General features: G+C 46.0%; 2 protein-coding genes and 1 long non-coding RNA gene across 4 annotated transcripts in view; 2 read left to right on the top strand and 1 right to left on the bottom strand.

Moving 5' to 3' along the window:
* Nucleotides 1-2154: 2154 nt before the first annotated feature.
* XBP1 (X-box binding protein 1) lies at nucleotides 2155-5297 on the bottom strand. The gene is given in 6 exon segments (XM_050318595.1): nucleotides 2155-3165; nucleotides 3938-4045; nucleotides 4048-4101; nucleotides 4630-4770; nucleotides 4856-4952; nucleotides 5029-5297. Coding segments are annotated over 6 exon segments (1149 nt in total). The 5' UTR covers nucleotides 5220-5297; the 3' UTR covers nucleotides 2155-2607.
* A 184-nt stretch (nucleotides 5298-5481) lies between these two features.
* Nucleotides 5482-18299, top strand: LOC126641651 (uncharacterized). The gene is made up of 3 exons (XR_007629283.1): nucleotides 5482-10823; nucleotides 12221-12336; nucleotides 12837-18299. It is a non-coding gene; the product is annotated as an uncharacterized LOC126641651 (long non-coding RNA).
* A 3194-nt stretch (nucleotides 18300-21493) lies between these two features.
* Nucleotides 21494-23412, top strand: part of ZNRF3 (zinc and ring finger 3) — a 73755-nt gene continuing 71836 nt past the window's right edge. Inside the window, exon 1 of one of the 2 annotated variants that reach the window (XM_050318586.1) lies at nucleotides 21494-21677. The gene's annotated coding sequence lies outside the window, so the exon portion shown is untranslated. The remainder of the gene's footprint in view (nucleotides 21678-23412) is intronic. The other variant, XM_050318588.1, reaches the window with a different exon arrangement.

The following is a 23412-nucleotide window of genomic DNA, read 5'->3' as shown; positions in this document are numbered from 1 at the left end:
GAAAGTCATATGCAGCAGAGGTATCATTTGTTTTGTTCTTAATGTTGTCTGAAGCAGTCCTTTACAAAGCTGGATTTACTGGTGGTTTTCTTGCTGAAGGCTTAAGCACAGGCAAGGCTGATAATTGGTACAGGAGTTTTTGCTTAAGATGGCCATGTCTTGCATGTATTGATATTTCTTTCAGTGTGCCATTCACATACAGCTGTTGGACTTCATGTCTGTCAGACATCAGTAGTAGCAGGTCTTTCAATGCTTCCACCAACTTTTGTCTTCAGCTGTACAAACTGCCTTCAGCCATTTCCTGCCTAGACAGCTTTTCCAGGTGTTTCAGGGGTGGGTTTTTTTGTTAAAGACAAATGTTTTTTTCTGCTTCTATAATTTGGTGAAAGGAGGCCCTACTTTGGTAGTATGAATGTAAAGCTGAATGTAAGAACCGTAAACTTCCTTATTCATTGCAAACAAAGGTCACATTTCCTCATGAAACATGGTGCAATGAGCACAAGTTCCTCTCTTAAGCAGTTTGCCAAGAGTTCACATAAACGTTTCATCTCCACTCTTCCTCATCCTGGCAGTTAAGGTTGCTGTATCTGAATCTGAGCTAGTATGAAAAAAAACCAAAAGGAACTGTGTAAGCATTGCTGGCAAAGTACCTACAATTGTTCAGGTAGCAGGTGGTAACGTGTCTTTGAGCCCTATGCTACTTCTTACTCCTTCAGTTTTGGTATTCTCGATCCCCTCAGATTTCTTAATGACAGACTTTCTACACCTTTAAACATAAAGGCTGAAGACACATTCTTTGCAAATACACACAGGTGGATATTAAGCTTTTCCAGGCAGGTTCTTGAATGCTCAGTGAAGCCATTTTGCTGGGACACCATTTCTTTCTGCATTGTTACAGTTTAGTCACTGTAGCTTTGTTTAAGGTGCACAGAAAATGCAACTCTAATGCTAAACCATCACGAGTGAAACCAGACTGAGAAACATCATTGATAACCTGAGAGAGAAAAGATTGTGCATATCACTAAAGCTTCCACTTCATCCTACAGTTGGGATCAACTCCTGAAGACAAAACTAAGCAAGAGCCTCACACAGGAATGGGCTGTGCTTGCAGTGACTCAGGAACACACACATTGCCTGCATGTACTGCAGCACTGAACAGAGACAGTTCCATCAATTACTATGTTTACTCATCTACTGCACTAGTTAAGAAATTAATTTAATATCATATGAAGTTCCAATAATACCAACAAAAGTAATGCAAAGCCATGGATCAAATCCTCACTTCTATTTGCTTTTTGGCCCCACAACAATTTATTTGATACTAAGGGTCCTGTTGTAGTCATCCCTATTTTCCAGGTTGAAAGTAAAGCAACTTATTCTCTTGACTACTTGCATATTTAATCTGAATTTGTTACATTGCGTAGCTGTAGTCTCTATTTCTATCCACTACTCAGAGGGAATGCTTTATTACAAGAAGCTTGTAACCCAAAGCAGTCCTGTTTCCTTGAATGCTAGTGACCAAAACCATCCAATACCACCCCCATTTCCTTTCCTCCCCACCCTAAGTTATTTTTGTCAAAATTGAATGCAAAACATGAAATAGCACTGAAACCAAGAGCAGCTGTGCAAACACCTGCAACAGCTCTCTCAGTATAAAATTTCAGTTTCTTCTGTCTCTCCCAAGTGTTTCTAATATTGTGATGTTGGAACTAATGGATGTGGACAACAAAGAGCCCTGCTGTGATATTTGAAATCCTCTCTGTGAAGTTCACTTGATGCTCCAGAATATCCTGTGGTAACACGGAATCTGCACCTTTCTCACCCCGCGTCTGTCTCACCCCCACCTCCCCTCCGACTGAGCACTCTGGCTGGCATTACTGGCCACCAGGGTGACACCACCGTGCCTTTATTCAGACTTCAAGCTCCTGCCACCCACCTTCCTTATTGAGGGTGAAGGTTTTGCTCTAGCAGCTCTGGCCCTCACACAAACCCCTCTACCACATCCGGAAGCTGCTACAGCATCCAGCTACAGACACCGTGCAAGTGCTGCTCATCAGTGCACTGGGGCAGGATGAGACACTGAGGGTCCTCAACTTAAGTTCTGCAAGGCCCAGATACTCCCCCCTCCCCACTGAGACCTAAAGCAATACAGGGTCAGTGAGCTGTGCTGCATTTTAATTGCACCAATACAGTTAAATATTAAATGGAGAAAGCAACTCTACATGGCAAATGGAAAACAAGCATTTACATAGTAAAGCTGTAAGATGTAGAGACTATTAAAGTTTTACCCCAGTTGTCTATACATGAACATCCCACTGCAGTTTTTGGTGTTAAAATTTTAAATGTAAAACAAAATTAACATTTTCAGGTTCATACAGAATTAGCAAGTTATTGAGAAACAAAAGTTTCCTCCCTCATAAGCCAACACTGATGGGGGGGTCAGGGCAGGACACCCTATGTTTTTTCATACCATCACTCCATCTACTAGCATAGGTAGAAGAGAGCAACACTTTTCTGAATACATTTGAGTTTCCCCACACACACCCCAAAGGGGTATATGCTGGTATCTGCCAGGACAGTTACCCAAGGGGAGTTAACACTACCAAGTTAGACACTGATGAGCTGGGGAAAGAGTTCACTAGCAAAGCTATCCTCCCACACGTGGTCAGTGCCAAGTGGCGAGGACATGTCACTGAAGGGAGACAGGGATCCTTCATACCCAGAGTCACTACAGGCATCCAACAAGTAGTTTGAGGCTTCAAGGCTATGATGAGAAGAAAGCAGATGAGAAATGCCCAGTTCAGGCATGAAGCTGTCTACAGGTTCCTCCTTCACAGACACTGGGACCTCAGGGATAGCCTTGTCTTCAGATGAAGAGAGAGATTCTTTCTCAATTTTCACTAGCATATTGGTTTGGTTGCTCGCTTCAACAGGAATCTCCAGTATTAGGGGCTTTGTATACACATGATCAAACCTTATCAGTTCATTAATGGCCTCCAGCTTAGCTGATGGGGACCCCAAAGGAGGAGAGAGGGAGGTTGGTATGGGATTTGTTTCTCCAGAGAACTCTTCCTCCAGCTTTTCCAGGCACGTTGACTCTGACTCAGCACATCTGAGAAACATCTCTGGGTCCAGACTGTCCAGAAAGCCCAACAGGAGATCAGGCTGCAGAAGGAAATACTATTTTAGAAAGACAGCCTATTTCTGTTACAGCAAAACACCAGCTGTGGCATCTATTAACCCTCGTCTGGAAGTTAAAATACGCTAAACACAATCACAGTTGTTTTACCAATAACACCTTCAAACACACAGTTAAGGCAGTTAGTTATCTTTCAGAAATTCAGAATCCATCAGTTTGGAACAGACCACAGTAGGTTATCTGGTCCAACATCCCTGCTCAAGCAGGGTCACTGTAGAGCACATTGCACAGGATTTCATCCAGCCAGTTCTTGAATATCTCCAGTGAGGGAGACTCCACAACCTCTCTGGGCAATGTGTGACTGTGCAGTCATTCTCTGTCCATTAACTTTTTTGTAAGGATACTGGCAATCCCCACAGAATTCTACACGTATTTGAGATTCTCAGCCGCTACTGGAAACTCTTTTGAGATTGTGGACACAGCAAGTGCTGCTACCACCACAGTGCCTGCTGGCTACACGGAGCACGGACCAGAACCCGGCTTAGTCAGACCTGCCTGTGACCAAAGTTCAGAGGGCTGGGCTGGTGGGGCTTTTCTGAGTTTTGTTTAACTCCTGTACTCACTAGATACAGCCTAACACAGCTGTTCTGAGCCACAGGTATGGCATTCCAAGACTTAGAAAACAAAAAAACTATGAAAAACCATAAAGTTATTTAATATCAAGAAATTAAAATACCAGTCTTAAATCCACAGTGGTTCTGAATTTCACGGGCAGTTTGCATTGGAATAGATGCTCACCTCAGAGTCTGAAGAGTCACTGCCATCAGAATCCACGTGGAAGCTATCAGAAATGGTGACTGCTGGGCCTGCACCTGCTGCAGAGGAACACGTAGTCTGAGTGCTGCGGACTCAGCGGACCCGGTCACCAATCTAATCTCATCCACCTGTGATTCCTTCACAACCTGTGCCAAGGAAAAAACCCAGTCACCACAAGTGTTCTAGCAAGCAGTACAGCACACAGTCCTGAAGACCACGTTTTTCCTGCAAAGGCTTCCAACATGAGATTCTCCACTTGCTTATGCTGTAGCAACCCAAAGGTAAGACCCCTTCCCAAATTAGCTGAAGCTTCCATACACTTGCAGATTTATTTTGTTTGCCACTTTTAAACGAGAGCCTGACCCCCTTCCCCCTAACACTATTCTTTTGGGACAGGCCTATGTGATTGTAACAGTTTTTACTTCACTTCTATAAGGAACTGCATTAGAGCAGGTGAAATTATCTCAGAACAGCTTGGAACTAGTCACCTCGGTGTTTCCCACACTACCGACTCAGTACCTATTCGGTTTCAGGAGAACCTCCGTTTGGAGGACAGGGTTGTTTCTGGCACATCCCCGTTCACAGCACCGGGGTCACCCCGGGGGCGGGGCAGTTCTCGGTGTACTCTGCTCAGGGCGGCGGGGGCCACGCCAGCAGCGCGGCGGGCGACTCACCTGCGACTCACCAACCTCGCCCTCCTCCTCCTCCGTCTTCAGAGCATCTAAACCCAGGCGGCAGCGGAGCTCCTGGTTCTCCAGCGCAAGGTTACACGTCCTCTCCCGCAGGAGCTGGTTTTCCAGCAGCAGCTTCTGGTTCTGGAGAGAGCCGTGAGGCAGGGAGGCCGCCCCTCGCCCCCTCATCCCCTCCTCCTCCATCCCCTCACCTCCTCCAGCCCCTCACCTCCTCCTCCAGCTCCACCACCTGCTGCTCCAGCTCCGTCATCCGCGCCTTCTTCCTGTCGCGGGCGCTCTGGGCCGCCACGCGGTTCTTCAGCTTCCTGCGGGACAGGGCGACCGTCAGTAGGGAAATAGGGAAGCGGGGAAGCCGTGTCACCCCCGCCGCTGCCCACTCACCTGCGCAGCGCCTTCTCCTCCGGGCTCAGGTGCGTGAGCCGCTGCCGCTTGCGGGCCGGCTGCGGACCCTCCAGCCCCGCGAGGCCGGGGTCGGCTCCCGCCGGCAGGACAACGGAAAGATGCCGGCCAGGGGCCTCGGGCGCTTTGCTGGGGATGAGGAGCAGGCGGGGGGCCGCGGGCAGCGCTGCCATGGCGGGTGCGGGAGGGACGCGCTGCCCGGCGCCCCCAGCGCGGCCGTCTGCGCCCCGCGCCGCCCCGCCCGCATTTCTACCGTCGTGGCTCTCGCTCATTGGCCCGCACGGCGTGACGCTCCGTCCGAGCGAGCTCGTGATTGGCCGGCAGCCGAGAGCAAGGGGGAAAGCGAATTGCATCAGACGCGGGGGCTGCGGCGGGGGGGGGCGGCGCCGGCGCGCGGCGAGGGGCGGGGCCGACCGTGAGGGGCCGTGAGGGGCCGTGAGGGGCAGCCCGCCATGGTCGGCCTGGGGCGGGCGCTGCCCCCTGAAGCTGAGCAGGGCTTTGGGGAGGCAGCGAGCAGGGTCTGGCGTGGGGGTGCAGCTGAAGCCTCTTTGTAGTCCCCTTCCTGCGGCCGGTCTGCCACAAGCAGAATCGTGGGGAACACAAGTGCCAAGAACGGAGCATCAGCAGATGCCACGAGAACGGGCTAAAAATGGGCTAAAAGGAACAAAAAAGCAGAGGGGTTAGTGATTGATGAGTCAGAAGTTGCAGGAGAGAGTGCAGAAATCCCCCAGGGCCGTGGCACCGCTGCCCCCAGCCTGTCCTGCAGCAGGGCTGCGTGGGGAGGGGAGCGGGCTGTTCTGTGGGGTCCGACGGGGGTCACCACCCTGCCCTGACGGGCTGGTGTCACAGCTGATGGATCTTGGGTCCAGACAAGTGGAAGTTTTGTAGGTAGAAAGCCTCAAAATACTCTGCCTACGGGAATGCAGGTGTTCAGCAACCTGCCCACAGCAGCACACAAGCACGCAGGGCATCGGGGGGGTTGGAAGTGTTGACCTTAGCTCGGTGACCAAAGCTTTCCAAGTTTCCACTTGCGACAGTTGCCAATGACCTGAGTAGTTATGAAATGTTGAGACTTTGTCTGCTTATGTTTATTTTTGAAATCCATTTGTACATTGAATTTAAATAAGTTGTTAAACAGTAAAGGAAAAACATAAGCTTTAGAAGTTCAAAGGCACTGGTGTGCTGGTTTGGCATTACTCCAGCACTGGAGTTCTGCCAGGCTTTCATGATCCAGAGAACAAACTGCATTTGTAAGCTTGTGTTTGTTCTTTCCTTACTCACTGCAGCATGACATTGAGCTAAGGCTGAGAATTCACCTTTCTACTTTGACACCTTTGTGAAAAATACGGCAACTTTTCGATAAGGCTTTTAATCTGAGTGCAAAAAAGTTGTTTGTTCTGGTCTCACTAAGCCCCTTAGATACCGATCATTGAAAACTATCTGCTTTTCTTTTGCGTCTCTCTACTGGGCTTTGGCTCACGTTTCTTCTGTAATTCTAATTCACAATTAAAAACTTTACTGTTTTCTAGCAAAATGCAGGTCCAATATTAATAACCTTTTCAGATTTCAGGCATTTGTTTCAAATTGCCCTTTTGTGCAACAGAAATATCGAACAGACTGCCTCGCGTTGCTGATTTGTGATATCTATACCCGGGAGACTAGTCATGATATGAGTTGTCATATAGATATCCAGATTTCGTAGCATTATGGCTGAAAAAAGATCCTAACTTTCTGTCTACTTGTGATTTAATTTTCCTATTTAATTTTATAGGGAGCCAGAGCAGAAGCATCTGTTTCCTTTTGCAACAAATACTTGTGATCATGAATAAACTCCAGAAGTACAGGGACATACGTGCCAGTAGTGGTGCCTTAAATGCTTTACCATGATGTGTGACCAGGCACAAAAGTGGAAGCTGCCCTTGGTACTGGTAGTGTCCATTCTTACTGAATATAAGAACGATATCCATTAGGATTTCTAGTGTTGGCAGTAATAGCTGACAAAAGAAGGGCATGACATCCTGCAGTCTGGTCCTGTTGAACAGTTTTAGTAGCACTGCTAAGAGTAGGTGTGGTGTAGTTGCTGAGAATACATATAGGGTCACAAATACCATGTTACTATCATTAGGAGACATAAAGTCTTTTGTTAAATATATGGTTAAGTCACCAGGGAAAAGAGTGCAAAAAAAAAGTTCAGTAAATCTAGTGTTGCACTGTGACACCCTTTCAGAGAGTTTTACTTAAAAGACTTCAAGTTTAATTCTAATTTCTACTTTTTTCCCCCACACTTACTGTTTACACATTCCAGTCTTTGTATTTTTTCTGGTTTTCAGTCATTGGATTCAATCCTGTGATCCACATGACTCAAGAATGCTTCTCACTCTGCCTTTCACCCCACTGGGGGTGCATCACTACCACCGAGGATGTGCCAACAGGATACTGTTGGCTGTCCTGCCAGAAACCACATTAATTCCTGCTAACATAGGTTTATGTTCTATGTTCCAGGTGGCCAACCCACCAGAGGAAATAGTTTTGTTTAACAAAGGTGGAGAGGCTTTGCCCTTGTGCAATATCACATACAGAGAAAGAAACGTGTTGAATGTTATCTATGTATGAAAAAAGGGGGAATAGAAGAGGGAAATAAAATGGAAGAAGGGGGTGTAGAGAAAAGATTAAGTGACAGTCATAGTCTGAGAAAGAGCTTGTTTGTTGAATATGTCTGAAAACACTTGGAAAGTGGCCTGGGGCCCCAAGCTTGTGACAACAGCTGGAATATTCCCAGATTTGTATCAATAGCTGATTAAATGAGAGGGGGAGCTGTTTTGCAGCCTAAAATGGGGTTATTCCAAACCTGTAAATTATTTCATTCATTACACATTGGGATTCTGGAGTATGTCTTTCAAAGTCTTAGTGCTCTTAATTTCAGGGAATATGCAGAATCTGTATCCTCTGCCTACTGCATGGGAGCTGCCACCCAGTCTGCATGCAGCTGGAAGTGACGTTGGCTGTGCCTTCTCTTAACGCTGCTGCAAGCAAGTCCTTCAGAAAGGTGATACTTTGTTCAGCTGTCATCCCTTCTCCATTAATACTTGTTATTGAGATTCTGCCTCATTGGCCTCTGTGATTGTTCCCATTAGAATAGTGTGGCAAAGACCCAGTGAATCCAACTTTATACCCTGACTATCCTGCAAACATCTTACAAATGTGTACCTTGTATTCCAGTTCTTTGTCCTCATATTCCACCCACATACATTACTGGTACCTGCTACTACCCAGAATTTCAAGGAATGGTGGGTAGGTCTGCCTGAGTTCCGTCTTACATCTGTGTTGGTGGGCCACAGGCACAGGCTGGAGATTCTCACTTTGATCATCTTTATGGTTCACTTCTCTGACCCAGCTGATTGTTTGGTGAGGGAGAGATCCTGTCACACCTGTACCTCAAGTGTCTCCTGTTACAACTCTTCCTCTAAAACCTTTAGACCTCCATGCTGGAGTTCTGTCTGTATTTTCCCCACAGTAGTGTCCCAGGCACTACAGGCAGCATCAGTTGACTCGGGCAGCGTGTATCTTGTGACAGAGCTCACATGCACTCCTTGTAGGGAGTTCTGTCTCTCCATGCCAATAGAATTAGTTGTGCCATCACCGTAGTCCGTGAAGCCTTGCTGCTGATTCACAAGCCAAGTCTGAGTTAACTAAGATAATGCTGGCAGTGTTTCTGGAACAAAGATATTCTTCAAGTCAACTAGATGTTGGGCCTTTCATAAGGTTTTTTTTCAGGAAAAAGGTCTCCCTTCACTGCCACTGGAGTGTCCAGCAGCCACAGGCACTGAAGCTCACCTTGGAGCTTCTCTGGGCAGTTCAGTACCGTTGCCTGCATTCAAAGAGGTTTTGCCCTATTCCAGGTCTAATGGTAGCTTTGTAGTAATAAAGTTCATGCAGTACCTCATAAAAAAGGCAGATGGGAAGCACACTTCCTAAAGCCCAGTTGCAGATGCATGTATAGCAACTGATTAACTTAATTATTAGAAAATGTGAAGTTCCATTGTGGCCCTCTACTTTAGTGACCTCTCCGCATCACAGAATTTTTGGCAATAAAATCATCTCATGTTTCGTGGCTTATAATATTTTGTGCCTGTAATTCCTTTTTTTACTGTTGCAGAATACATAATAGCAGATTTTTCTTGAAACAGTCTAATGATATATTATCTCTTTTTGGAGTGATAACAGTAAATTTAAGCTCAAGCAACCTATATAAAGAGCTCAGTGTTCCTTGCATCCCCATGATGTCTTTTCTTCCCTGATTTTCACTTGCACTGTAATTCCAGTTTGCTTCATTTTGTTAGACTCCTCCAAAACTCAAGAACTCACTGGTCCCAAGAAAGACCAGAAATTAACTAACATATGTGATTTTGTAGCAGTTGCAATTTTTTACCAATTTATTACTTTTTCCAGAAAACTGACATGAAACAGCAGATGTCTCAGTGTAGAAGCAGCTTCCTAATCCCCCTCCCACTGTCACGGAATGCTGATTATAAAGGGAAAGTGTACCTGCTTACAAGGACATTGCCATGTTTGAGATAAAGATCTCTTGATTTTATTTGTTCTGTCAGACAGAGAACTAAATTTCTCTTGCACGTTCAGAGCTTGGAGCACACCACTCACGGCAATTTAAAAGAAGACAAGATATCCACGCCCCAGCAAATGGAAAGGCTTGGCAACCCTGCACTACCAGTTCTGTAAAAGTGAAATGTTACGGGAAGTCTCTGCAAACATTGGTCCTGTAAACAGATCTTTATCCGTAGTGACCGGATGCCCTTGGGAAGATTTACGCCATTGCCAGTCCCTGAGACTCCACCTGGGAATCAAACAGCATTGGGTCAGCTGGTCAGGGAAATGGGCTCGGGTCAGGGAATCTGTTTGGTGGGCACCACAGCTGGTTGATCTTTGGAGGAATCCCACAGGTCAAGGGAGGTTGTGGTTGTTCGTTGTCATTGAGGCTTTGCTTGGTTGTTCTGGCTTCTGCTTCCAATCAACTTGCTTAATATTTGAGCCCATCCCCTTCCCACACCATTCCTCTATCCTTGACTCTACTTCATTGCATGGATTCCCTTTCCCTTTAAAAGGTCAACCTCTTGTCATCTCTGGTGCTTGGCTGTGGTTTGTCTGATTGTAATACCTATTTGCACTACATACTTTAGCTCTTTGACTCTTCTCTTTCTAGCTTGGTCCCAAGCACAGTGTTCCCCTGCAAAGTTCTCTCCTCATGCTGGCAGGAAAACATGGACCAGAGGGTTGTGCAGATTATGCAGGATTTGAAGGTTCTGGAAGATGCCACAAGAGTTGTACATGGAGAGGTGGTGTGCTCACCTGCATATACTGATGCATGGTGATACACTAGAGGTGTTAGTGACAAGTCAAAGACAAAAGACAAAGGTGCTACAGCGATGCAGCGAGTGCATCACTGTGGGTGTTGCTGTACAATATGCTTGGACAGTACAGGAGAGACTGAGCTTGGTGCTGTGCTGTGCCAGGGAACCCAACAGCACTGTCCTGGGTTCTCAGTCAGTGTTTCACATGATGAATAAGCTCTCTGAGGAAAACAGGTAACTTGACATCTCACATGCCTAAAAACTCCTGTTCCAGTCGGTTTTTTCAGTTTGCACGTCCTGGTTCAGAAGTTGGGAAATACTCTGGGAGGTCAACAACCGTGCTTATGAAAACTTGATGGCTACTTCCTGTTGGCAGAAGCTCTTCTTTGGAGCAGTGCCAGCGTTTGAAAGGTAAAACCTTTTCTTATTTCTTAATCATTCCCTAAGCTTTGAAATCCCTTTAGAAATTGAGAGCCCCTGAGAGTCTTGGAAACTCTCGTCTTGTAATTTTGAGGTTATTTCCTTATATTCTTCCATTTGGGTGCCTTTTGTACACAGAAGCCTGCCTCCAGCTGTCACAAAACCCTGTGTGAAAAGAGGAAATTATCAGGAAATGGTCAAGTTAGGAATTAGTTCTGTCTCAGCACAGGTTCAGCAGGACCCAAAATGTGGGGGTATTGTCAGAATCATCTGTTTCCTACTTTGTACAGTTTCAACTTTCTGACTGCTCAGAGGGCACAGGGTAGCTGCTGGTGTTAGAGAGGGACAAGTCTATCATGCTTTCTTTCTGATAGCCTCACTGATTTGCTCTGTTAGCACTGACTTTAATGATAACACTTTTGTAAGTGAACAGGGACAGTTAAAGCCCTTTATATACTAATTAAATAGATCACATGCTAGTACTTAAATGTGGGAAAATGAGTGTTTTGAGGTGATTAATTAAAAGTGCCAGATCTTGTAACTTAGGTGAGTCTTTCATGTAATAGATAACCCAAGATGAAATAGAGTAAGTAGTTGCTTAACTTACCGTAGCATGAATGAATCCATTGTTAACATACTAATTCCTTCATTTTAGCCAGTCACCTTTTAAGAATGTTTTTTTTTTGCTTTTGGTAGTCAGAAGTGGTGAAATCTATTTGTTGGCTTTAACAGAGGGTTCTTCATATTGTGATTAGTATCTATGGTTGATACACTATACACCTTAACCATGTGCTTCAGATTTATTCCGTGGTGTTTCTATATTGTTCACTTTATATAATGCATTGCTTGAAGCAGGGCTTCATGAACAGCAGCTTGTACCATATATTTACTCCAGAAACACTAATAACAATGTTGAATTGAATACAGAAGTGTCAATATTTAGATTGTATGTAAATGTGTTTCTGTGAAATATGCAGGGTGTGTTATATTTACATGTTATTTACATTGGATGCTTCAATATTGTGAGAGAAGAAACTCCTAAGCACTGACATAACGAACACATAAAATTAACAGTAATCTAGCATTTAGTGTGATTGTAACTGGAAGTGATGGAGCTGATACAGAGTAACCTTAGGGGCACAAGGGACACACGAGCATAGTCAGAGACTTTCAATGGATGCATTTAGGGCACTTCTTGCAGAATGGATACTGAGAATCTTGGAAAATATGGATCCAGATTTTTTCCAAATCCATTCTGTTCCTATCAGTCCTTGCAGAGATTTTAAATTGATCAAACAGCATGTAGCAATAATTTCTTAAGTTTATTTCATAGTATTCTTTTTTCTTCTTTTGGTAACATGATCTGCTGTGCCTGCCTGCCTGGTGAGGACCCTGAAGGAAAACACCAGCCGTGGCTGTACTGTCTTGCAACTCTTGTGTGAACTTGTACTGTACATTGGGCAATAGTCTGCAAAAAGAAAAGGCTGCATTTATCTAAATAAAGGTATTTTTAGTACAATTTACATATTTCAGTTTTACAGGCCCGATTCATTATTATTTTTGGCCTTCAGGAGACAATAACATGTACAGAGAGAGTGAAGGGTTCCCAAATCAGCATGTTTCCCCTTCTTACAGATTTAAAAGACTACATGTTGTTTAAGACATTAGAAACCTTAACTTTTCAAACATTAACAGGGAATTTTGTTCACACATAATTTTTATAACTAAAATTGTCATGGCTAGTCAGTTGTTTAATTTGGATTGCTTTGATGCTGATTTACTTGGATGAACTGTGTTTCCAAAATTTAAATAGCAAGAGGCAAAGCCATAGTTGCATGGCATATTTTTCTTAACGTAAGACTGACTTATGTCTTCACTGACTTTTCTTTTTGGTCTTTAATTAATCTGAAAATTTACAATAGTTTGTTACTTTAATTTAGAATAATTGATGATAATAATGAAAGCGTTGTTTTCATAAATACATAAACATTTTGTCCATTGCAGCGGTCTTTCTGTTCCAAGCTGCAATAGTGAATTGTGCCTGGATGAAGGCACAAGGCTGCGGGAGACACCTTTAACCCCAGCTCCTGGCTCTGGAGACACCCTTATCCCGGGTCGTGCCCCCGCGGGAGCCCCGCGCCCGTCCCGCAGCGCCGCGGTGCTCGGGGGACACCTGGTGGCGTCTGCGCCGCAGCGCGCCCGGCCCCGCCCCGCACAGGCCCCGCACGCCCCTGGGCTCGGCGTAGGAACTGCTGGTGCTGCTTCGCAATGGAACCCCATCCAGCACGCGGGTGTGTCCGAGTAAAGCTCTCAGTCAGCCCTGAGACTCTGTGCTGCCCAATCCTGTCTGAGAGGAACAGGGCAAGCATGTACATGGCCTTGAATTTATTGGAAAGAGGACAGCTCTTGTTCCTATTGCTTATTAAGATGTATAGGAATATAATTCGCTTATGAAATAAGCTCTGCAGAGCACGATATTAAAACATGTAGGGAACATGGGCAGTAGTCCGAGTTATCGACTCGGCTGGTTCCTGAAACCACCTGGACAGTCAGATGTGGGAGTGTGAATGAGACAGATGGCTCTTCTTATCCTTTCTGTAGTCACCTGGTCTGCTATCATAGAATCCTAGAATCATAGAATTAACTGGGTTGGAAGAGACCTCCGAGATCATCAAGTCCAACTCTTGGTCCAACCCCACTGTGATGACTGGATCATGGCACTCAGTGCCACATCCAGCCTCATCTTAAAAACCTGCAGGGATGGTGAATCCACCACCTCTCTGGGCAGGCCATTCCAGTGCCTGATCACTCTCTCTGTAAAGAACTTCTTTCTAATATCCAACCTAAACCTCCCCTAGCAGAGCTGAAGCCTGTGCCCTCTTGTCCTATGAGGACTCCTCAGAGACAGTTTGCTGTAAAAGGAAGATTCTCAGCTTTGATTTAGTAGATGCTTTAATGAAAAACTCTGTTCATTAAAACCTCATTCTTGTCGTGCAGAACTCTGGAATGAGGTTGCTTCTCATACCCATTTAGAGCCAGTATATGTGTCCCTATGCTGTGCAGGGCAATGAGGGTACATCCTAAATCCCTCTATGATGTTCTTTAATGTATACAAGGGGACCTCTGACACACCACCTGCTTCTTAAACTTGAGTGTCATAACAGCCCAGAATTCCAAGGCAAATGCTAAATAAATAATTTTTTTTGTAATGTAGGAGGAAGATGTCGAGTCAGGTAGTTTACAATTATACAATGGGACACTTTTTCCTTCACTTCAGTTTGACTGAAGCAAAAGACAGACACTTCTTCCTTTAGGTGGAACAAATACAAGTAGAACTATATGAACACAAATTGGCTTCAAAGGGAAATTGCTAAGTCTCTATTAAAACAAACAGTTTTAACAGTCATAAACGATTATAAAGAATACTTAGAATACTTTGAATGTTTTTTAAACAGGAGTTATCAACAAATCTACTGGTACTATCCAGACTTCCTGATTTTGGTGGTGTTTAAAATATAACAGTTTATTTTAGTTCTTACATTTTAATCCCAGTGTAGTGGCATGTCTCTTCCTGATTAGTCAGTGATGTGTTTCTCAGTTTCTCTTCTGTCTCTTATTTCTCACCTTGACTTTGAGTTTTAAAGGGAAGACAGTGTCTGAAGCATGTGTGAACAAATGAATCCCCACGATCAAGGTGGCATGTGAATTGATGACGTGGAGGTGTTTGTGGTAACTGCCATGAAAACTGATAATATGCCCCAGCTTTCAGGACATGCTCTCAACATTGTTGTTTTAAATGAGGTAACTGGGCTGCCTGTGCAAGTTGTTTACTTTGTCATAGCTGCAGCCTGGAACTCTGATTATTTTCCAACTTAACTTGAAGATGTATCCACTTGTATATAACCCTTTTTGTGTTCATTGTGTCAGTGCTCAGCTCTTTCAGCATCTTATGTAGTATTATTGGTACCTGAGCACTTTAGCTGGAATTCCCTCGGTGACTTGTCACTTGATCCTTTGTGTTGGGTGACAATCTTTCCCGGACATTATGCCTGTTCACCCACCTACCACTCCTCCTGGGTATGATCACAACCTTCCTACTGCATAGAAAAGCCTGATGATGTGTTTGTGACTATCAAAGATGAGAGAAAGGTCTGAGATGTTTTGTGGTCATTGACAAATTTTTAATTGCCTTTATAGAATAGATAGGAGGATGAGAAGTAATTGTGTAAAATCTGAATGAATCTGTGAAGTGCTGGAGGAATAAACTGCTGTCCTTTCCATCAGCACTTCCACAGTGGTGAGAACTGATAGAAACCAGTTTTTCCAGGAATAGATTTTTTGTTCATCTGTTTTCATTGTCAAGAAGAAAATGATTGATCTACTGAAATATGATCCAATGTTTTCAGATAGTGTTTATTCCTAGGCACAGTTCCCATTTGCCATTGTATGTTCAGAACACTTTTGTTAATTGGAGACAACGGTGGTGGTTTGTTGGGGGGTTTTTGTTGTTGTTTGGGGCTTTTTTTGGGGGGAGGGCGTGCTGGTGTTTGTGTTTGTTTGAGCTTGGGTTTTTTTAGTGTTTTATGTGGCAGCTTGTGAAATATCTGGTAGTAAAAGCGAAAAACAGTCTCAGTGCTGTGTGAGTGCAGTGTTATCTGCAACTACTCCCAGCCGAGCTCCGGACAGGTCCTCGCTCACCAGAGGGGGGAGTTGGGCACTGGGCTCTGCAGCTGAGGGGTGCCCTCCTCACTCTTGTAAGAGGATCTCCCATTGAAATGGAGCCACAATCTAGTGCTACCAGATCTCTTCTTATGATAAAACATAGGAGCAAGAATCACCTTTTCTTACTATTTAACACATCTGAGCAGCCCCTTTTAAGAGATTTTCATTTTTCTTTACAAAGTGGACGAGAGATGAAATATACTGCAAACAAGGTCTGTCAATACTGGAGACGATCTCAGTCAAATAGAACTTCAACATTCACAGTAACTGAAATACTTTTAATCCATGCTCATTGGTTAGTTTCTTTATTTCTTTGAAAAAGGGTCATATTTGTTATGCTAGAAACTTAGACAATATATCGGGGTAAAAAAAGTTTCTCAGAAAATCCTCTTTATCACTGGCTGAAAGTTCAGTAAGACTTTTGGGTTCTGATATTGCTGTACTTACTGCAAAGTGAATCATCAGAATCTGAGAGCGCTGTAGATCATCAGGAGGGTGGGTTTTGGTGTTGTCTCTTAAGAAAATACCTAACTGAAGATGTCATCTGCTCTTTGCTATCCTAACTGATACTGGGTTTTGGGGAGGCTCCCTCCGTACTGGAGGACAAACAAGTTAGTGCTAAAGCAGCAGAGCTAAAGATACTTTGTTTCCAATATATATGTTAAGATCTCTGAGCTCCTGTCCTTATCACCTCCCTTCAATAACCTGAGTTCCTCTTCCCTTCCTTTCGCATTCCGTAAGCATCCTGATCAAGCAAGAGCCAACAAATGCTGTAACTAATCTGCTGCTGCACTTAGGTTTTTTCTAGCTACTGCCATGCAGAGTGTGCAACAGCTGAACTCCACCGACCTCTGCCCCCCTCACCGAGGGACACGGTTCTGTACCAGCATTTACATGCACACACATTTACTTTATGTCCTTTCCTAGTGGTAACCCCTTAAAATGCAAGTACAGTTACAAAAGCTTCATGTTAATTAAAGAGGATGCAACTAGAATGGATTCTTTAATTTAAAAAAATGTAAAATCAACAACAGACTGTTCTTTGGACAGTAGAACTGAAAAAGTGCAGTTTCTTAAATGTTTTCCTGCTGCCCTAGCTTCCCCTGAGTCCTGCTTGGACACTCCTGCAGTACCCAGAGTCCAGAGCCTCCAATTTTCACAAAATTTTTCACTGTGCTATCTTAAAACCTCTCTTCTGCCCTTAAGTTTGGTCAAAATTAGCTAATAGGTTCAGAAGAGCAACAAGGCTGACAGGCAGATAGCATACGTTTAATTTAATTATGAAATTAGGCTAAAAGAGGCTCAAGAAGGGATTCTTCAGTGCTGTATTTGTGGTTGACTGCACAGATGTGACAGAAAGCAGCTTTCAGATACCTTCAGCCAAATGTATTTTCAATTAAAGGGAAGGCAGGACCGGGGAATTGGGTTCTTGCCTCCTTTAATGGTGAGAATGGCTGATGGACATGTTGCAAACAGCTACTTAATGTTGTTTTCTTTTTTCCTGATGTACAAGGCTATACTTCCTGTGCAATATTCCAGCTCAGCTCTCAGCACAAAATATTTAATTTTGGTTTGGGCTTTTTCTATAACATTCATCACAGTATTATGTGGGACCTTCACCAACTTTGTTTTATCTCGAGAGCAGAGGGAGAAAGGTTCTATAATATCCATTTCTTTGCAAGGGAAATGAGATGGAAGTTCAGTGTCAAAAGCATCCCCTAGTGTTGATTGCCCTCTTCTGAGATAGAATGATCAAATTGTTTAGTTTGGAAAAGACTTGTAAAACCATCAAGTCCAACCCTTCCCCTAGCACTGCTAAAGCACTAACTCAAGTTACATCAAGTTACAACCAAGTGCCACATTCACACATCTTTTAAATCCCCTCATGGATGGTGACTCCACCTCTACCCAGGGCAGCCTGTTAAAATATTCAAATGCTTGAAAAGCCTTTCCATGAAGAAATTTCCCCTGATATCCAATATAAACCTTCCCTGGTGTGACTTGAGGCTGTTTCCTCTGGTCCTGTCACTTGTTACTTCGAAGAAGAGACCGAGTGCCCAGGCCATGCTTTCTCAGACCACTTGGCACTGCACATCATTTCCTTATGTTCAAATCACAGCTCTCACTGTCCTCAGCTGCAGTTGTAAATGCTGGAGACTTCTGTATTTCAGACCCTGGGCCTCAGTTTGCTATTTAGGGGGGGAAAAAGGAAAACATATCGAAGTATTATGGCATAACTGAATTGTGAACTGTGTGCTGCCAACTGGGCAGGATGCCAATTAGAAATATTTGATGCTTTAATGATAGACAGCCCATTCTCTTCTTGCAACTTCCTGCTTGGATTTCTGCCCAAGTAGAGGGAACTTGGTGACCTGAGACCTAGTGCCACATGTTATTCCTCAGTATTTGACTGTGAGGCTGCGACAAGGCAATTTTGGTGTGTCTATAGCGATGATGGACAGTTTAGTGGAGTGAATCAGATCTTCAGCAACTCTTTTTTTTTTTTGGTGTAGGACGTTGTCCACTTTTTATATGGAGCCCTATTCCCATCTTTTTCAGTAGGTAGTTTCCAGATTTTGTTTGACCTGCCATTTCTGCATTCCCAACTCTCTGCCTAACTTGGAGAGGCTCTACCTCTATTCCATTTCCTAGGGAATATCTGAAAAGTACTGGTGATTCTGTTTCGTTATCAAGAGAGGTAGGAGTCTTATCTACAGCATTTTTTCACTATACTTAATTTACTTTTTTACAGTGGGATTCTCCTGTGAAGCAAGACCATGTTGGAAGAATGTGTCCATGTAACAGAAGAATTTCACAGTACATGTGAACAGGGGACAGGATTACTGCTGAATTGCCTAATTTGGATGATCCCCATTTTCTTGGTACTTAAATTTGAAACCTAATAATATGACACATGATTTTGAAAGGATAGAAAAAAAAGATAAAAGATAAACATGTAGCATTCATGGATGCTTCCTGAGGGGCATTTAAGTTTGATGAAATGAATCTTAGACAGTTGCCTGACATCTGAGCCCCTACACTGCCAAAGTAAATGGACATCTATTCCGTTGACCAGCAGGAAAGGACAAAACATTTTTGACTTTTCAGTTTCACAGCTAATTAGGAATCTCAGGTTCTTCACAGTTTTTGTAGAACTAAAACTGTGTGTTCCACAGACACTGAGCTCTTGTCACGATCTCTTAGAACACCTAGATTTCCAATTCCCATCTCCACTCCTAAGACTGCTCTTCCCAATACTATTTTAGCTTTCTGATTCAGTTTAAAAATCACATTCTCTACTTCATCCCTGCCCACCCCCTTTAGCCCTGGTCTCTTCCCTGATCCAGTTTGCCACACAGACCCACTAAAGTTACATGGACCTGATCATGGAGAAATTATAGAAGTGAAACAAGTGAGAAGGGACGAGCTCAAAACAGGCAAACTTCTGCCAAATGTGGCAAGTTGTACTCAGCAAAAAAGTTCCAGGTTGGCACATCCAGTGCTATGGCTGTCCTCAGGCTTTAACTGCCTGGGACAGTGGGGAGCATACACCATGAAGGGCAGTTGCTACAAGCTGCACAACAGTGTTCTACTGGAAGACATTCTCCAAGGGGCACCATTCATTCATCACCTTTGTGAGACATTTGCACACCCCATTGTCCTCTGACACAAAAAATTCCAACTCTCCTTACTGCCTGATGACACATCCACTGAGCATGGGGCAGTTGGAAGGCCCTGACCTGCAACAACTTAGGACATAAGTGTTTACCTTTGCCAACAGAACATTAAAAAATCTTGATGACAGCATCTTAAGGACCTTTGCAAGAACAAAAATACTCCATGAAAACAGGTATCCTGAATCTGGCATGCAAGGCATAAAAAGCTGTCAATGACTGGAAACGAGTTTTCTGGCCTCTTCTGGAAGGGATGAGAAGACAGCAGGTTAAAAAGTCTGGATATCATTTGCCTAAACCACTAAAGTTCATGAAGGAAGAGAGAGAATTAAAAGAATGTCAAGAGACTTTCTACTTATGGCACATGCATAGTGCAGATGAACAGTTACCATCTCATCATCACAACAAGCAGCCCCTGCATACGTCTCTGATTTTGCTATAGATTGTGAAATGATTTAGCTGACTCAGCAGGGAGAAAATCTGCTGGAGTTCTCCATGTTTAAGCTGTTCCTGAGTTCCTTGTGATGCAGCAAATTGTGTGTTGACTAAGTGTCAGCCATTTGCCTCATGGGTGAAGGAAAATCAAGCAGAGGTAGTTTGCACTTAAGGAATTAAAATGCTTTTATTTAGTACACTAGATGCTATGCATTTCTGAAATCCTACTGAATCATACCTATAATCTATAATTCACACCTGTTGACATTTAAAATTGCATAGTGCATCCTCTGTTGTTACCATGACAGAGCACCACAGTGATGTCCCTTTCAGCTCCCTTTCTAAGCAAGCCATGATTTTGCAGCCTTTGATCCACTTTACCATATTAGGTTTGTGGGGGGGTTGTTTTGCAGTTTGCGGTAGAAGCCCAGTGTGTGTTCCTGTGATCCCTTCTTGACCTTCTGCCACTGAAGAAATCTTCCATGATTTGTTAAGCTTATGTTGCTCACTGTGTCACGCTAAGGATGCCACTCTCTTGTCTTCAGCTGTAACAAAGTATATTTAGGAAAAAAGCTGGCCATTTGTAGACTACGTGTTATTCCTTCTGCCAGTGAGTTAGGGCTGGACTTTGTTTCCAGACTTTGTATTTCATAGCCAACAAGGGATCTCGGGTTAGTTTGTCTAATCCTCCTTGTAAGTTATATTTAGGCTCTGTAACATCATGTATTAATAATTCTACGACTTAGCTGTACATGCTTTTAATGGAAAACTGTATCATTGGCCGCTATCCAGTTCTTGTGCGAGACTGAAACAAAAATCATTACCCATACACCTTTTCCCCATCATTGATGGATGTTCTACAGACTTGCATTAACAGCCAAGTCAAAGAGCCAGGGTTACCCAGCCTCCCCAAACTCAATTTCAGGGGACTGGGAATCAGGGGGCCGATCAGCCAGTCCTGCCCTACACACAAACGAGGAGCCCGCTGGATGCCGGCTGCAAACAGCAGGCACATCCCTCAACGCAGAGATGCCTCTGCGGAGGATCGGTGCCCGTGCTACGTGTGGTGACAGAGCACTGCTCCGGCCGCCGGGGCACGTCCTCCCGGGCCGTACCCCCGGCGGGGCTGCCCCTCGCAGCCGCCGCGCCCGGGCTCTGTTCCTAACGCACCCGGGCATGGCCGGCGGCCGCGGGCCGCGATAGCGCCTGGAAGGGGCCCGGCCCCCCTCTCCGGCCCCCGGCCCGCGGCTGGAGAGCGCGGGAGCCCCGGCACCGGCGGGCAGAGCGCCGGCGGACGCGGGCCCGGGCGGTCGCCACAGGCCGCCGGGGCAGCCCGGCCCGGCCCTGCAGGCCCGGCCGCGTGGGAGGCCGATCCCGGCAGGGCCTTCCCGAGAGCCGCCTGCTGTCGGATCCTTGCGGGCCCGGGCCGGGTCGGACCGGCCGCAGCCGCGGGTGCCGCTCCGCTCGGGCGGGCCCGGCTCGGCTGCGGACCGTGTGTGCACGGCGGGAGGGACGGAGCGGGTCAGCGCGGCGCGGAGGGCGGGGATAACCCCGCGGTGGCCGTCACGTGGAACAGATGAAAGGGAAGCGGCTTGGCAGGGCGGAGAGGAGCCGGGGCGAGGGACGAGGAGTGCGGGGCGGGCGGCGGCGAGGAGCGGGGCGCAGCGCGGCGGGAGGGCCGCTGCCATGGGGCGCTGACCCGCCCGGGACCCCGGCCCGGGAGCTGGAGCCGCTCGGGAGCGATGCGCGGCGGCGGGGCGCCGCTTCCTCCCGCCGCGCGATGAGGGGCTGCGGGGCCGGCGCGAGGCTGCCCGTGCCGCCGCTGCCGCTGCTGCTGCTCGGGGTGGCGTTGGCCGCGGCGCCGGGCGCGGCGCTGGGCAAGGAGACGGCGTTCGTGGAGGTGGTGCTCTTCGAGTCCAGCCCCAGCGGCGACTACACCACCTACACCACGGGGCTGCAGGGCCGCTTCTCCCGCGCGGGGGCCACGCTGAGCGCCGAGGGCGAGATCGTGCAGGTGAGCGCGGCCGGGGGGCGCCGCCTGCCCCAAGATGGCTCCGCGGGCCCGGCACCTGCGGCACAAAGCGCGGCCGGGCCCGCCGCCCCACGTGCGCCGCGCGGCCCGGGGACGCGGTGACAGATGCGCGCCCGCGCACAAAGGCCCCGCGCCGGCCCCGGCTTGCGCGGCCGCCCCGCGTTGACAGCCGGGCGCGCCGCGCCGTCTCTCCGCGGCGGGGGCGGGCGGAGCCGGGGGCCGCCGTCGGCGCGCCTGGGGCTCCGCTGCGCTCCGCTCGCCCCTCCGCCGGGCGCGATGCCGGCGGGCGGGCGGGGGCGGTGCCGCGCCGGGCGGCCTTTGCCGGTCCCCTTTCGGTGCGTGGCCGCGGCTCTGCGGGGCTGCCCCGCTCCGGGGGCGGCCGGGCCGGGGGGGCCCGGTCCGAAAGCCCCGCGGCAGCGGTTGGGTGCTGCGCGCTCGGGCTGTGCCGGCCGGTGCCCGCTCCGCGGACCCGGTGCTGCTGCGCTCGGGGCTCCCTCGAAGCCGGGCTCCCACCGCGGCGCGTTTCGTGCAAAGCTGCGCTTGACTTTCTCACCAGAGAAACAATTTTTGTCTGTGGCTGAACGCAGCTATTCTTTACTGTGTTTGAAACTCTTGAAGTGCTTATCTAATTCCTTTGTAGACGCTTGTAATTGTTGACTTTATTTTTTTTTCCCCTTTGGCTAAGTAGAGAAAAATTACTTGAACGGTGTCTTAATAAGTTTGACTGTTAAGAAATTGCCTTATTTTTCTTTAAGAGCTGTGGAGTTTGTTTGCTTGAGTTCCATATACGTACACATACACACACAGATAAATATACACATAAAATTTTAAAAAAGCTAACTGGTGGCAAGTAAGCTCTAGAAACAACTGATAAAGCTCTACTAACACAAATACTTTACTATCAAAATAACAATTTTTTTCTCTTTTAAAGAATACTTGTTTTGAGTGCTTGATATATCAAAACAGTTTCACCTGGGGGAATTGCTTATAAAAGTTCTTTTGGAGCCAGAAGAGTTGTGAGAACAAATTGCTGATGTAAGGCGATTATTTTTTTTCAGAGCAACGAGGAATGGATCAATTACTTTATAATTCTGACACCTAAAAAAATAGTGGTGCTACTACAGACTGAAGCAGAGGTGGATGTCTTTTAACCTTTTGGTGCATTTTCAAACAGTGAGACTTAACACTGTCTTTGGGGCCAACAAGAGACCCTAAAGGTTCCTTTTGTGTCAGGTGTTAGTGTTAAGAACAGAATATAGGCCATTTACTGAGGTCATACTTTCCTGGTGACTGTAAGTAAAAGTGGAGAAAAAACTTACTGTTTTTTTAAGACTCAGATTTGCACAACCTGAAACAAATGTATTAAACAGACTTTTGCAGGCCTTGTTGTGTGTAACATCAGCTGTCTGCTTCCCCTTCATCGTTAGTAGACAGCACCCCAAGTAGGAATGACTACAGTGAAAGCCAAATGATGTGGCAAATCTTTTACAGTCGTTTATTGCTCAAAAATGGATTTGCTTATTCGTCTGGACAGATGCTAGATAACATACATCATGGACAGGCTATTTTTTTTTTTTTACAACCGTGTGTGCTGTTCTTTTTTTCAGAGAAAACCTGGCAGACATTGTTCCAAAGCAGCTAGACTGAATGCCACCAGTTGTGTTTTCGCTGTTGAGGTTCTAGATTGCATACAGCATCTCTTGTCAGTGTCCTGTTT

This window comes from Myiozetetes cayanensis, unplaced genomic scaffold (assembly GCF_022539395.1).
Source record: "Myiozetetes cayanensis isolate MyiCay16 unplaced genomic scaffold, myiCay2020 scf21, whole genome shotgun sequence".
In the NCBI taxonomy this organism is placed as follows: domain Eukaryota; kingdom Metazoa; phylum Chordata; class Aves; order Passeriformes; family Tyrannidae; genus Myiozetetes; species Myiozetetes cayanensis.
The sequence above is the reverse complement of the archived record's forward strand: the minus strand, read 5'-3'. Positions and strand labels throughout refer to the sequence as shown.